The 15,564-nt window shown below is 55.6% G+C and overlaps 1 protein-coding gene across 8 annotated transcripts in view; it reads right to left on the minus strand.

Moving 5' to 3' along the window:
• Nucleotides 1-15,564, minus strand: part of PRDM15 (PR/SET domain 15) — a 59,270-nt gene that overhangs the window by 22,447 nt on the left and 21,259 nt on the right. For 4 of the 8 annotated variants that reach the window (XM_082458759.1, XM_082458761.1, XM_082458760.1 and 1 more), the window contains exons 6-12: nt 10,903-11,004; nt 9,402-9,626; nt 7,776-7,896; nt 6,197-6,378; nt 5,986-6,080; nt 5,564-5,651; nt 637-804 (exon numbers count right to left, since the gene is read on the minus strand). In XM_082458759.1, coding sequence (XP_082314885.1) covers nt 637-804; nt 5,564-5,651; nt 5,986-6,080; nt 6,197-6,378; nt 7,776-7,896; nt 9,402-9,626; nt 10,903-11,004 — 981 coding nt within the window. Of the gene's footprint in view, nt 1-636; nt 805-5,563; nt 5,652-5,985; nt 6,081-6,196; nt 6,379-7,775; nt 7,897-9,401; nt 9,627-10,902; nt 11,005-15,564 lie in introns of those variants that run through there. The other 4 variants (XM_082458762.1, XM_082458764.1, XM_082458763.1 and 1 more) reach the window with 4 other exon arrangements.

Below are 15,564 nucleotides of genomic sequence, written 5' to 3' on the forward strand. Positions count from 1 at the left end.
GGGCCCCTGACTTCCCCTGCACAGCTCAGGGTCTGCCCTGTGGGGTCGCCCGCAACCCCCCCTCATCCCTCATCGTGCTGCCTCCCGCCTTCCCCCCCATTAGCGACCCCACTGAAGTCCATCTTTCTCCTGCGCTGGCCTCTCGTAAACCCACCACACGACAGGCAGCCCCCAGGCACCCCAAGCCCACCACAAATGGCGAGGGTCATCAGGGGCCCCTGGGGAAACAGAGGAACAAGGGCAAAATCACTCACGGCCCCAAACAGCCTCCGCCTGAAACGTTCCGTTCCACGCACACAGCTGAAAGCACACCACACCCCATGTGAAATTTCATACACTGCTTTTCTCCTACTTTCATATGGAAAGCATTTTCTCACAATATTAAGCTCTCTGAAAACAAAACGTTTTTGGTGACTGATAAAATTCAGTCCTACAAAGAGTCTGGTTTTCCTAACCTTCCCCGCTGTGGAGCGTTTGGGACATTTCCACCCGTTCCCACTTGCACGTGATGCTCTAATCCCCCATCAGGACCTCCTGATGCCCGAGCAGGTCCCCATCAGGTGGCGCCTCGCCAACAGGCAGCCACGGAGGCGGGGCCAGCGTGAGCCCCGCCCCTGCCCCGGCAGGCGCACTCACCTTCCAGGTGCCTCCGCTGGTGGTCCAGCATGACGTCCTTGCGGTAGAACATTTTGCTGCAGACTTCACAGGCAAACTTCTTGTCCCCGTGCTTCTTCTTGTGCTTGGAAAGGTTGCTGTTGGTGGAGAAGAATCTGAAACACATCTCACATTGGAACGTCTTATCATCTGTCGAGGAAGCGGGGAAACACACAGCGACTTTTAGGTACATGACACCGAGTACAGGCTCAACATCATGGCCGTGGGACCAGCAACGAGGCACAGAAGGAGGGCGGGGCCGGGAAACAGCACCGCCTGAGCTGACGAAGCCCCCCTGCCAAACCAGGCCTGAGCAGCGTGCAGAGCAAACAGGTAGCTCACCTCCTTCCTCCCTGGTGCCACTGGTCTCCCACAGCATCTGGGGATCCGTGGCTGGACCACAGCTGTCCTGGGCCCTCACCCCCTCACCCAGCCTGACCGCAGCGCCGGCCCCTGCTCCCCCCAGCGTCAGATGAGCCGCATCCTGCCCCGCCCCACCGCTGCCCCGAAGCCCACCCATCACCTGCCCCTCCTCTCCCACGCGCCCTCCACAGGCTCCGTCCCCATCGCACAAAGACATCCCCAGTGTCTCCCACCTGTGAACAAAACCGTCTGGTCCCTAGGTCCCCTTTGGGAGATGTGCACCCACCCCCAGCAAACACCCCCTCCCCACAGTGAAGCCTTCAGAGATACCCACAGCCCGGTGTCCCTCCCCAGTCCCTCCCCAAAGGTGGCCAGACTGCCCCACTAGGGCCTCTGACAGGCCCATCCTGCTCTCTCCCTCCAGGTGCCCAAGGCAGACCCTGGGGTGTCCTGTCCCCTGCCCCCGGCCCAGGGGTCTGCCCCCCGTGAGCACAAGCACAGGGGCCATCAGGGCACTGCCCAGCCCTGGCACCTGTTCAGCTGTCTGCCTGGGCCCCAGCCACCCGGCCTCCGCCCCTGGTTTTGGGGGTCTCAGGGCCTCGCCTAGCGCTCTCCTCTCAGACTTGTCCTCTGCCCTCAACCCCACCACGCCCACCCTGCTCCTGCCAGGACACGCAACTGCCCACGGGTCCATCACCTAAGCCTTAAGCCCCAGAAGGCGGCCCTCCTGCAGCGCCGGGAACACCGTCCCGTGTCACCTGAGCGGGTGGGCGTGACAGTGTGCGTCCCCCTCCAGAGCGAGGGCCTGAGGTCACACCGTGCCACCCTCATTTCTGGGCCTTTGGCTACAGCCCACTGACCACTTCCCACAGTCAGTAAACGTTTGCTGAACGCGCAGATCCCGGAGGCCGGAGGTAAAGCTTCATTTCCTACAGTGATTCTGACTGCGGTCATCACTCTGCCGCACAGCGGACTCCCGTGTCCGGAATCGCAGCCTGGGCGCTGCTGACACGCCGGCCGGGTCACTGCGGGAGGCTGTCCCGTGCCCTGTACGTTGAGCAGCGTCCCCCAGGCAGCTGCTCCAACCAAACCGGCTGCAGACTCTGCCCAGCGTCCCCGGGGACTCAGGCCTCAGCAGTTTAACTTCTGCCAGGCGGACCCCGACGTGCAGCCCAGGTGGAGGCCCCGGGGTATCCACACAATCCCCTGTACACGCGCGTGTGTGTGCGCAGTACCTGTGCTTATCATGCAGACATTTCCAGGCTTATTTTAGTGGTTACATCATATTCCACCCACTTCATACATCGCAATTTACTTCATCATTTTTGATACTGTGGGTAACTTAATGATCCTTTTCCTACTAGATTTCCTTAGCGTGAATCCTTAGGAATGAGACCACCAGAGACAAGGGCGTCTGCCATCCTGCTCTGTGAAGGGCCGCGCCTTACAGGGCTGTTCCATCAGATCACCCGAGACCCCGCCCACCTTTGGCCTGCTAAACCACACAGGTAAGCCTCCCTCCTGGGCAGGTGGCCTCACAAGCCCAGGAACCCGACAGCCATGGAAGGGCCAGCGTGGCCCTTGGACTTTCGCTTCTTCTCTCTAACGGGTCGAGTCCCTCCCGGCGTACGGAGAGTACCCACCTCTAACCATCCCCAACAGCTCCCGTGTGGCCTTCGCCGGGTGACGGCAGCGCTGGAGCAGCTGTCCGGGCCAGGCTGTCACCACGGCGGCTTTTCCTGCCATGGCGTCCACATGTCACCAGTTCAGGAATGCAGGCAGGTGCTCGACGACAACCTTCTCCCACCCGTAATCCCTGCTGCCCTCGAGGTCTACACTCATGTTTTAACAAAATGCAGCAACTGAGAGCAAACACCTAGTATGTGGTGGACGGTCAGGCTCTCAGCATGGCTGTGCCCCGCTCTCTGTCCGCCCCCTGCCCGGCCAGTGCCCGCCTCACCTCCATACGCTCACGTGAACTGCTCGCCCCCTGCCCCGGCTGGGGGCTGTTCTAATCCTCAGGCCAGAAAGGCTCTGCCTCTCCGCTAGTTCATTAAAGGGAAACACCTGCCCTCCTGATGGCCGTTAACCTGAGGGGCTGGGAGGGGTGTGCCCCAGCCGCTGGTTTCCCTGGTAACTGATGAGCCAACCAGATGTCAATTTCCCCTACAAATGGCAGCCTCCTTCTCCCCTGAGGGGGGAAGATCTCTGCCTGACGCATGCTGCCTGCCCTCTGCACGTGGCGGGGTGTGGCTTCAGGACCTTTGTTTCAGACGTGTAAGGTTCCCCCGTCCAATAAACCGTTGATGTCTCTGTCGCTGTCTCCGGGCCCTTTCTTTGGTCTCGAGGTTGGGCAGCTCCAAGGCTTGCAGGCCTGGGGGTGCAGCCCAACACGTGGGCTCTGGTGAAGGAGGGGGCGCAGGGTCACCCGGGGAGACCCTGTCTTGCCTGAGGGCCTGGACGTGGGCCTCTGCTCTTCTCCAGCTCCCTCAGGAAGGTCAAGGGCAGACGAGGGCCATTTAGATAAGCTCCACCCGGCCTCCTCACACCCAGGACAGGCCCTGCTCAGTGAAAGCTTGAGAAAAAGCCCAGCGGACCCATCATTTCAAAGCTCACACAAATCCCTGACTTAATGGTCTACGGAAGACACATTCTCCTAACATGAACACTATGAGAAAGTACAACAGCATGCAAATAATATATTACACAAATGACCTCAGCTCCCAGGTTTATCCTTTGTCTTCCATCCAAAACTTCTGACCTTTGAAATTGGAGAGAAACTGCATTTCGATTCATTGCTGCTCTGTTAACTTCTATATAACGAAGACAGACGAACGTCTGGTTTAACAGAACTTTTTGCTGACATGTAGCAACTGCTGCTTTGACTTAGTACCTTCTGTTTCATTTGTGTCCAGAGAAATAAAGATGAAAAGAAGAGAACTTGTCTGCCTCAACCTCCAGCGGGCCTCAGCAAACACCCGGGCCGGGAAAGGGCAGTGCCCTCCGCTCTGACGCCCACCCACTGAGCTCGTGCAGAACCGAGCGTGGCCACACGGAGCGCCATCCTGCCCGGCGACAAGCACAGCTCGAGGATCCTCTGACTGACATGGCATCAAAAGATTGGTGGGGCTTCCCTGGTGGCGCAGTGGTTGAGAGTCCACCTGCTAATGCAGGGGACACGGGTTCGAGCCCTGGTCCGCGAAGATCCCACATTAAAAAAAAAAAAAAAAAAAAGATTGGTGGATTTCCCCCAGGTTTTGGGAACACCTGGGCTGCAGAATGCAGGTGGCGTAGCACCCGGAAGTGCACCTGGAAGCTTCCAAGGCCACTTCAAGCTGTGACTGACGCTCAGGGCAGCCGGAGCTCAGGTGAGACAAGACTCACCTGCCACTCAGAAAAGCCCCGCCCTGGGAGCGAGGCACTGCGGACGGAGGAAACCACAGTTTCCAACAGGAGCCCTCAAAGCGGAACAAACAAATGAACCCAACGAAGGGACACGGCAGAGGCTGCAGGAGCGGGTGCCGGCCACGGGCAGGGACGGGCAGCGGCGATTTAGGTGACGGGGTAAGGGTGCCCTGAGATGCGGGCCGGCCGGCACCCTAACAGGAACAAGCACAGCGATACAGAGTGACCGGTGACACACGGAGAGGGCTCGACAGGAAGGGGGTTCGGAACCAAAGGTTAACCTGGCAGGTCTCTAAGCCGACTGCCACTGGTACCCACCCCCCAGGTGTGCGACGATGCCTAGAAGAGGGGGCCGAAAAGACAACAGCGACCCTCCGCCAACCCCATCCTCCCTGGGTGGGGACGCAGCCGCCCGCCTTCCCCCGCGGGGCACAGGGCAAAGAGCCGCGGGGACAGGACACGGGCCTCCCCTGCCGGCCGGGCTCCCGCGCAGCCGTCCCCTGGCCGTCCACGGGGATTTACATATCACGTACACTCGCCAGCGGCGCGCTTGGCCAGACACGGGGCCTGAGCCCCTCGGCCAGGCCCAGAGACCCGTCCCAGCCACCGGCTGGTCCAAGCACGACGGCTTCAGCTGCATGCAAGCAGACGAGGGTCCGTGTCACGAGTGGGACTGGGGACAGCGGCAGGCTCAGTGGAGGCCGGTGTGTGCGAGGGAGCGGCAAGGCCCTCGCCTGGACCCGGGCGGGGTCCTCGGAGGGAGGAGGGCGGACAGTTGAGGAAGCTCCTGCCGACAGCGAGGCGGAAGCCCACCCCCCCAGCCGGGACCCCACCTCTTCAAGGACTTCTCACGGGGTCCCAGAGCAGCCCTACCGCTCACCATCCTCGGCCTGCTTCACTACGGGCTCAACTGTGGGCCATACATGGCTGCTTTTGAGGAATAATAGGATGTGAAATAAATCCCCTTTTAAAGGGAAAGTTTCGGTCTCTTTAGAGTAAGTAACAGCTGCTTGAAGCACCCCGAACGGAAGGGAACGTTACAGGTGAGGATGCCTGTTAAACCCACCTTCACCCTCTGCCGGAACACCTGGTTCCCACCCCGCCAGGTACCTGCGCCTCAGCGCCGGGCGGGGCCGCTCACCTGTCCGGCAGTTGTGAAACTCCAGCGCGCTCTGGATGCGGAAGGTCTTCTCGCAGGTGCCACACCGGTACCTGTACTCGCTGTCGACCTGGTGGGAGGGGGGGGCGGGAAGCGGGGGCAGCTGGGACGCACCCCCTCAGGTAGCTGCTCCAGCCACGGGCCCTTCCCCCCGCTACCCTCCTGCCCAGCGTAGAACGTGAACCCTGCCTGGCCGTCCCCCTGCCCTGGAAAGGGAGCCCCGCGTCCAGGTGACCTCGCTGCCCATGTGGGCCTCCCACTTGGCCCCGAGCCCTGGCGGCACCCAGCCAGGCCCGGACCCACCTCGGCCGCTCCGGCGCCCGCTCCCTCTCCCGTGACTCTTTCGTCAACGTCAACGGTCTGCTTTCCTCCGTCACTAGACAGAGCAGTGGTCCTTCACCCACCTCGTTCCTGCTGTGCTTGTAAGAGACGTGCTGCTTCAGACTCTCCTTGCGGCTGAACAGCTTGGTGCATTCCTCGCATTTAAACAGCTTGTCGCCTAAGGGACGAGCAGTGACAAGCCTCGCGCGCGCCGCTGCTCCAGGTGCCCTGAGGCCACGTGCCCGCCCGGGACACGCCGCCCAGCTCCCCGCGCCGACGTCCGCGGGGACTCACCGTGGGAGCGCACGTGCCTGCTCAGGTTGCTGCTGTTCTGGAAGATCTTGCTGCAGATGCTGCACTGGTAGATCCGCCTGTGCTCCCCCAGCTGCCGGACCAGCTTCCGCCGGATGCCGTGGCGGCTCGAGAGGACCAGGCTCCTCTTGAGCGTGATGCTGCTGCTCTGATGGTGGGGGAACCTGCGGGTGAGACACACACGCTGTGAGACGGGGGAGATGGGGTCGTCGGAGAAGAGAGGTCAAGGTCACAGTCACCTGGGAGCGAGCCCCTGTCAAATCTTCCTCGCCCGGCACGAGAGTGGGGGGCCATGCTCAGGTGCACCCCTGCAGCTCTGGGGCACCTGGAAGGGACAGACACCCTGAACGTACAGTGGCACCAGTTAGCTTTTCCTGTACCGGCCACTCAGCTCCCTGGGCGTTAACTCCAGCCACCAGGAAGCCTGGAGCTCAGTTTGTGCGCTGACCAGAGTGACCATATCTGTTCTCTATTTTTTTCACTTGCCTCTACCCTGTTTCATATTTTCCCTGAACCTGATTTTTCAAACTTCTTCTCCCTATTAAATGTGTTTCTGACGGTAAGTTACCGAAACCCTCTGGGCAATAAGACGGAGTATAAATAAGTAGGTCAGGGTCACCATTTCTGACACTGCTCTGCTCTGTTTTCAGTTTTTCCACAGCTTCCCGGGCCCTACAGGACCAGGCGCCTTTTGACCCCGTGGGAAAAGGGCTGGAAAAAAATACTGCCACCAGCTTATTCAACTTCAGGGCAAAAAACTGCCTAAGAATAATAACTAAAATACAAATATTTTCCTCGTTCATAAAAAGAAGAAACACACAGAGCAAGGTGTTAAATTTACAGAAATTTAAACACACACTGTTCTATCATAGCAGCATTTGTTCACAGCAGCCAAAAGGCAGAAGCAACACAAGTGTCCTTGATGGAAGAATGGATAAACAAAATGTGGTCCATCCACATGATGGAATGTTATTCTGCCTTAAAATGCAAGGACAGTCCGACACCTGCTACAACACGGATGAACCTCGAGGGCATTACGCTAAGTGAAATAAGCCAGTCACAAAAAGACAAACACCGTGTGAGAACACTTATATGAGGTCCCTAGAGACAAAGGTACCTCCTCTAGGGTCTTCACAGAGACAGAAGGCAGAATGGTGGGCGCCAGGGGCTGGGGAGGGGGTGATGGGAGTCAGTGTTTTTAGTAAGTATGGAGTTTCAGTTTGGGGAAGATGAAAAAGTTCCAGAGATGGATGGAAGGTTGCACTGCAATGTGAATGTATTTAAAACCACCGAATCGTACACTTAAAAACGATTAAGATGGTAAATTTTGTACTATGTGTATTTTACTAGAGTAAAAAATATTATTCAAAATTTTAAGCTATTTTCACAGCGGATGCACTATTAACCCCCCGGGCTCCAGAGTTCCTGCTGCTTCCCAAGCACATGCGTCTCCTACAAGAAGTAAACCATCCCCTCTCATCCGGCCTTCCCTCTGGAATGGATTAACCACCACGGCGCCTTTGCCTGTGAAGCCGGGCCCGCGTGCTGCTCTGGGACATACTTTGGCACTGAGCTGGCATCGCTGGGGGTGGTGGCCAGCTTCCCCAGAACCAGCTCCATGATCCGCTCGTCCGGCGACGCAGTCACAGGCTCGACCTCGGTCATGATCTCTGCCACTTGCTCTGTGTGGAGGGGACAGGACAAGCCGTGTCATCACCAGGGCCGGGGATGGAATGCAACCCAACCAAGATGACAGGCCCAAGGGGCCGCAGCCAGGCCAACGCTGCAGACACAGATCACAAGATTGACACAGGGAAGAAAAAAAAACAACTAGCAATAGTTTAGAATCCACACATTTACCTGCAGATTTAGAAAAGCAAAATATTCTTCTTAACTCAAAACTGGAGTTATAATCTGTGATTAAGTCATGACACTATCTCAGTCCCTTTTCATACCACCTAAAACCGAAACACTTTGATGTACAGTGGGACCTTATAACCTAACTAAATCTGTCCTGACAGAGATTTGGAAATATTAATTTTTATAATTACACAAGCCATCTTGAGTATGTTCAAAAGCAGATCATCATTTTGTACAAGAGTCAAATATCAAATAACCACAGTAATAGGGACCCAGGCCGAACCTCTGGACAAATGAAATATGGGAAGGTTACATGAAAAGATTTAGCCACTTCACCTACTATGATGTCTTCCTAATGCAACTTAGAATTAGTGAAATAATCATTTAATAAGCTTTTCACCTCCTTCTCCTTTTCTCTACTTGTTTATAGAGAAGTAGGGAAACCGTCCAGGGGAAGTTTAAACCACTTCTCCTGAGAATATTATGTGAGGGCTGCTCCTCTGAATTCCCTTTAATTCCAAGAAAGAATAAAAATTTCTTCTCACTCTCGCAAAAGAAATCCTGGGCTACAGCAGACAGCAAAAAGAAAAACTGCCCAGCGATCAGTAAGGAAGGTAGTGAGGGGACGCACTTAGTGTCTGAGCATCATGTCTGGTCCTTACGTGCGAGACCCTCCAGGAATCCTCTGGCACCAGACACTTCTGGCAGAGGCCACATGAGGGCTGAGGGGACACGGCCTTGTGGGAATCCCACACCTGAGAATGAGGGCCCAAGGTCCCTCCAAGCTCAACTGAGGCTACCGTATAGTCAGAGAATGGCTTTAGCCACGGCCTGGGAACCAGCTGCATGACCGTCCCCAGGGGACGCGGGAGCAGACGGTGGGGCGTCCACATGATGGACCAACACGGCTCAGCAGCAAAGGAGAAGCAGGGGGACCCCAGTGTGGACGAGTCTCCCCTACACGCCGCGTGGGAGATGCCGGGCACAGAAAGAGTGCCCAGGACGGGAACGCCAGTCCACGCGGAGACAAGCAGGGAAGCGGCTGGGGGGGCTGGACGTGTTCTCTGTCCTGATATCCGGCTACACAGGTGGACCCGCTTGTCACAGGTCACAGCCGGCACACCCTGCCAATGGCGCTGCGAGTCGCAGCACGCGAAGAGCCGCTTCAGCGGAAGAGGAGGGCTGAGCCTTCGCCTCCGTGTGGGCTCTGTGCCGAGTTTTGCTACCCGGCATGGAGGCAACATGGCCTCAGGTCCCTCGCCATTCCCTTCACTGCTACCCCAGGACCAGCACCGCCTGCGGGCCCCGCCCCCGGGACCAGCCTCACCTGTGGGCTCCTTGCCTTCAACAATAACTAGAGGCTGCTCTGGTTTGGATGCTTTGGGTTTTCTCCCCCTTCGAGGCTTTTTCTTCTGCTCTTTGGCGGCACTGACGCTCTTGGGAACTGCGGGAGGCTCCCCCCGGGGCACGTCTGCTTCCTTCTCTGCAGCCAGATCCTGCTGGCCGGCTGGGGGGACGCTTTTGGATTGTTCCAAATGGCCCAACAGGTGCTCTGCAGGACAGGGAAGCAAAAGCATAAGGCAGGGCGTCCGCTCCCAACCTCCATTTTGTTTGTTTTTAATTTTATTTGCTAATAGTGTGCCCTCTGCACAGGCAAATAAACTTTATTTCTTCTGCTTTGAAAACGACAGCATTTCCAGTGCACCAAACACAACCACCATTTTAAAAAGGCAGTTAGGCGATAGAAGCAGGGCAGTTTGTAAAATCACGCAGTTTTGTAAAAACTAAAAGCATGGGTACACGTGTATGAGCAAAGAGAAACTTTGGAAGAACACTGCAAAAAGGTAATGTGGGTCTCTCTATGGTGACCTTACAGGCAATTTTTATATTCTTCTCAAAGCTTATTTAAGCTTTCTAATTTTTCTACAATGAATATATAATACAATTATTTTAAAACATAGCCTTTGAAGAGGAATACTGATAAATATTCAATTCATAATGAACAAAATTGTCTTTAAAAACACTGCACGAAAGGCAAAAACCTTTATTTTCAATGGAAGAAACCTCAAAGACCTCCCAAGGAAAGACAACTGGGCCACACACAGGAAACAGACAGGGGTGGCCACGCTCCCTGAATGAAGGTGAGCTGGGCTCAGGCTGGCCGGAGGGCAGGGCACCAGCGAGAGGGCGGAGGAGTGACCCATGAGACAGATGGGGACTAGCGCCCTCAAGCGACCACTGGCACCCGCCTGCACATTCGGCCAAGGACCGATTCTCCCCATCGACAACCTCGACTGGCTCACACAGGCCTCGGTGTGAAGTGGCGGCTATCTCCCCATTTGTTCCACACTCAGGGCCACTGTGCAGGGCGAGAGCCCTCGAGGGGCCAGGGAAGGAAAGGGGTGAGGGATGAGGGAAGGAAAGTTTTAATGCAAACAACGTTACGTGCTGCGTGTCACGGGAAGGGTTTGGAAGTTTGGCCACATAGCAGAACAAGCTAACGATGAGGCCACCCGGCTGCAAATGCTTGGGAAGGCTACAAAAATAGAGACTGCCCCCCCACACCAAACTAATGCTCTGATGAGCTTCAGAGAAAGAAAACAAGATCCCTCGCTGCCAGACACGCAGAGAACTTCAAGCTAAAGCACAGATCCCAGGAGGAGGCCTGGGAGACACAGGCTGCGAGCTGAGCTCCTCCCGCAAAGCCAGGGAACTCCCGTGTGTTCTGCCACCATCCCAGAGGGATGGCGAGGAAGTGACAGAGCACGTCGGGGTGAGCGCAGCACGGGACTCGCTGGCGTCTGGCTGGGCATGCGCCTGCCCCTTACCGTTCAGCAGCTGCAGCTCAAGGAAGGCGGCCGAACACACCTTGCACACCCACCGGCTGGGTTCCGCCTCCACTGACGTGCTGCTCTCTGGGGTGCCTGCAGCTTCAAAAGACAAGAGGGGGAGGTGGTCCAGCAGCTCCTCTCTCTATGCAGCCCAGCCCAGCGCAGGGCACACCTGCCCTCGTAGGAGGTGACCATGACAGCGGTAACAACTACCGCTTGGGAGCGGGTCCAATGCTCCAGGCACCGTTCTCGGAGTTGTACCTACACGGACTCGTTCGTGCCTGTGAACGTCCCCATTTCACAGATGAGGAAGCCGGGCACAGAGCACCGGAACCAGAGCCTGACGCAGGGCTGCCACCAGTCACGGAAAGGTGGCCTCCTCCCAGAAGCCAGTCTGGTGGGGCCAGACACCATCCCCCCCATACAACTTCAAGAAAAGAAACAATGCATGCTACGGCCCACATCGAATTCCCCAACCTCTCACTGGCTCATGTGACGAGAAAGGGCGGAACCCCAGCCAGGCCATGTGCCCTGGTGTGGCCACGGCTCCTGCCCAGCGCCGGCCAGCAGAGCTTTCTGCAATGACAGAAATGTTCTGTAACTACCGGCCAGGGGGGCGGCCACGTGCGCGAGTGCCCCTGAGGAACTGGACTTTCACTTTTATTGAATTTAGGTTGAAACAGCCGCCTGGGGCAGGTGCTTACTGCGGGGGCAGTGCCCCTAGCCCTCCCGGCACCCCCGTGGGAGTCTGGGGGGCGGGCGGAGATGCCCAGGGTCCATGGAACACAGAGGGAGCCCCTGGCTGCACAAGCTCCTTCTCAAAAAAAACTACCGATGCTCTTGCGAGACCTCGAAGTTGGGGATGTAATGGTGAAGAACCTTTGTACTCTATTCCAAGTTAATCACTAAAGGGGTGTTGCCTATAAGCTTAAGTTATACCTAATGCCCCTCACTGGGAACCCTGCCTCCCAGGTAAAGACAGTTAAACTAAAACACCTTTGTTTGGCTCACAGGAAACATCCTGGCCAGGCTCACCTGTGAATGGCTGCAGGAAGGAAGAAATTAACACATCCCCTGACCGGAACCAGGAAAGGCCTGATTTTATTCCCTCCCCTTTTAGTATAAAAGCAGCCTGGGTTCTAACTCAGATGGTTCTTTGGGACACAAGTCCACCATCTCCTCGGTCTGCTGGCTTTCCAAATAAAGTCGCTATTTCTTGCCCCAACTGGTCTCTCGATTTATTGGCTGCTTGTGCGGTGAGCAGGACGAGCTGACTTGGTAACAGGGACATTCTAAGTGAACGTATGTTCGTGATTTCCCGGCCCGGGAAACTGATTCGCTAAACCCCACGTGGCAGCCTGTCGGGGCAGGACGGGGGCCACCAGCCCTCACCACCACCTCCACTCCCATCTCTGTGCAGCTTGTGTTGACACGCACGACCCACAGCAACCCCCCGGGGCCACTCACAAAGCAAAACCATCCAGAAGAGTGACTGCACACGCGTTCAGAACCAGGACAAAGCACACCTCTGTCTGTGTCAAAAACCAGCGATAAGGTTGCAAAGGATGGAAGAAACAGACGGAGACCAATGCTACAACCGTTCGCATGCATTTTCTGAGTCTCCGTAAGTTAACAAGAAGAGAGAAACGTTAACTGCAGTATGAAATTTCTGGTTACACCAAGACCAGAGCAGCAAGAGTGAAGAGTGCACAGCGCAGAAGCAGGGTACTGTTGCGGGATGTGCCCTGCGGCCCGGCCGCTGCTCTCCTCTGCACGCATCTCTGGGAATCCACTGAACAGCATCAGGAGGAGATCGGGGACAAACGGAACAAAGGGCCAAACTCCTGTATCTCACTCGCCTTCCCAAACACACATGGTTCTACAGAGGGCAAAGCACTCTCACACAGGAGAGTTTCAGAGAAGGAGGCTGAGAAGGGGTTCGCTGGCAGTGGATACTCGGGAATAAAGGCAATTTCTTTTCATCTGAGTGAGCTGCTATCTCTCCACCACGAGGTCCCTGCCCAGGAATGGAATTCACATAGGCCTGACCTGTGACCTGACCTTCGGCAGGAAACCCATCTCTTCGCCCGGGGTCCTGAACGCTAGGTCAACGGGGCTAACTAGAAGAACCAGTGACGACTGCTGTCCTCCCACCGAGGGCAGTACTCTATTTTCCAGAAATTACCTAGCAGTGGAGAGACAGGGAGAAGGCCCACAGCAGGACGGTCAGCAAAACGTGTAATGAAGATCAATCACGTGGTACATCAGCCTGTGCAGCAGGACCTCAACAGGCAGAAGTGCACGGCTTTTTAAACGACGGAAAAGCAACGGCAGAACTACAGGGATGGAGGGTAGATGCTGGTCGCCAGGGGATGGAGTACAGAGCTGTACAAGGGAACCTTCTGGGGTGCTGAGAACGCTCTGTATCTTGATTGTGGTGGAGCTCACACAACTGTAGACCTCTGTCCAAACTCTGAACTGTCCACCTAAAATCGCTCTTATTGTTTGTTAACTACACGCCCACAGTGCTGGTTGTTGAAAACTATTAGAAAATGCTAATCAAAAATGCTAAGAGTCGCTAAGATGCTGATGTTATATGTGATTTAAAAGTTCCCCAAATGTTACGAAATGTATTTATATTTCATTTTTTTCACTAGAAAAGTGATTTTGAAAATCTGATGCTGACAGCCGACTCTGAACCCCACGCACCTGCCCGCTGAGACCACTGGGCTTCCTGGGCCTCCTCCTTCATCTGCCAATGGGCCCAGGTGTGTGTAAAGAAAAAAAATCAGCCTTAATGTGAGCTCAAGGAGAACATGTGATTAGAAAAGTAAATCCACTACCAGAAAAAAAAAATACAGATTAATTTTTGAAAGGAGTGTGCCAGGTAGAAGGAAACCCACTTCCCTCTGTATTTAAAAGTCTACTCTGGGGCTTCCCTGGTGGCGGAGTGGTTGAGAATCTGCCTGCCAATGCAGGGGACACGGGTTCAAGCCCTGGTCTGGGAAGATCCCACATTCCGCGGAGCAACTAAGCCCGTGAGCTACAGCTACTGAGCCTGCGCGTCTGGAGCCTGTGCTCCGCAACAAGAGAGGCCGCGATAGTGAGAGGCCCACGCACCGCGATGAAGAGTGGCCCCCGCTTGCCGCAACTAGAGAAAGCCCTCGCACAGAAACGAAGACCCAACACAGCCATAAAATAAATTAAAAAAAAAAAAAAAAAAAAAAAAGTCTACTCTGCCAGTCTACAAATTGGCCGATTTCTATGACAAACATCTACGACAAAGATGTTTGAAGCAAATTGAAAAAAGAGAGAGAACTAATGAGCCTTAGCAGTTCCGATGCTCACCTAGAAGGTTTATGAATAATGTAGGGGCAGACGGCTCCTTGCCCACAGGCCCCCTCATGACTCTTCTGGAGCAAACTGGTGGTTCCTAAGGCCCCTTCACCTTGCTCTGACCCACCCCATCGGGCTAAAGGTGCAGCGCTGGCCACAAAGGCCCCGTGTGATCTCACGGGTGCATCCAGACCAGAGGCGGGACGGGGAGCGGCGTCATCTCATGAGGGGCAGAGGTGAAGCCATCTCCCTACCTGTCAGACCTGGACAATCAGAATCATGCAGAAAACCAGCTTTCCACGGGTTTCTAGGCCTCTCTTCACAGGTCTTATCTGCTCCCGTTACTGAGAAGTGGGCACTCAGGAACCCAGTACTCCCAACGCACGGCTTCTGACGGGTGATGTGTTCAAAACACACCTGAGACCGCCCTGGGCCCTGGGCACCTGGATGGGTGGGGCTGGAGCAGGGTTCCAAAGCCTCTCTGTGCCAGGAGGGGACGTAAGTGGAAGGGGCCTGGGGAAGGGGCTGGGCAGGAGGCCAGGGTGGTAGGAGACAACGCGGGGGTCCTAGGGCGGCTGCCACGTCCCCAGGTGCAGCAATGGTACTAGCGCCAGCAGCACTGCCAGGCCCAAGCGGTCACTCAGCAGGGGGCTCTCCCAGGAAGAAAAGAAACAAGGAACCAACTAACCAACTAGTTAACAGCAGTCAGTAACTTCCATCGCATTGCCAAGAAATATGTGCTTGCCATTTGTCCCAAAACAGAAAGTGAAAAAAATCATAAAAGTTATTTCTAAAATTTTAGAGTACCTCAGTTGCTTATTTATTTCCCCATTTCAGAAGCTAGTTTAGGGTGACCACGCTGCTTGCCTGGTGTAATTACTAACAGCGCCCAACGTTCTCAGAAGCCCAGAGGAGGGCTCACAACTACCCTAGTGTCCCACTTGAGAACGGTTAGAATGGAATCAGGAGGCAGGCATTGGACAACACGGTCCTGGGCTAATTTCATGAAGATCTAGGCTCTCAAACGCAGCTCCAGATTAAAGAGCCCTCCGGAGGCAAAAAGCCAATAACAACTGGAACTCTGATAAGGGGAGGTGACCTCTGTGTTGACTTTGACCTTGAGAGCCATGAGGGGCATGCGTGCCACCTCCAGGACACAACTGACAAGGTCAGACTCTACAAGCCAAACCCTGACGTGCAGTCTGGGCTGGTCCCGGGACACACACGGGATAAGGAATCCAGGACACGAGAAAACCAGGTCAGGAAGATCCTGGTGACCCTGGACAGCACCCGGGGAGTTGGCCTCACCTCGGTGCTTGAAAG

Source organism: Balaenoptera physalus (genome assembly GCF_965194825.1).
Source record: "Balaenoptera physalus genome assembly, chromosome: 4".
Classification (NCBI taxonomy): Eukaryota; Metazoa; Chordata; class Mammalia; order Artiodactyla; family Balaenopteridae; genus Balaenoptera; species Balaenoptera physalus.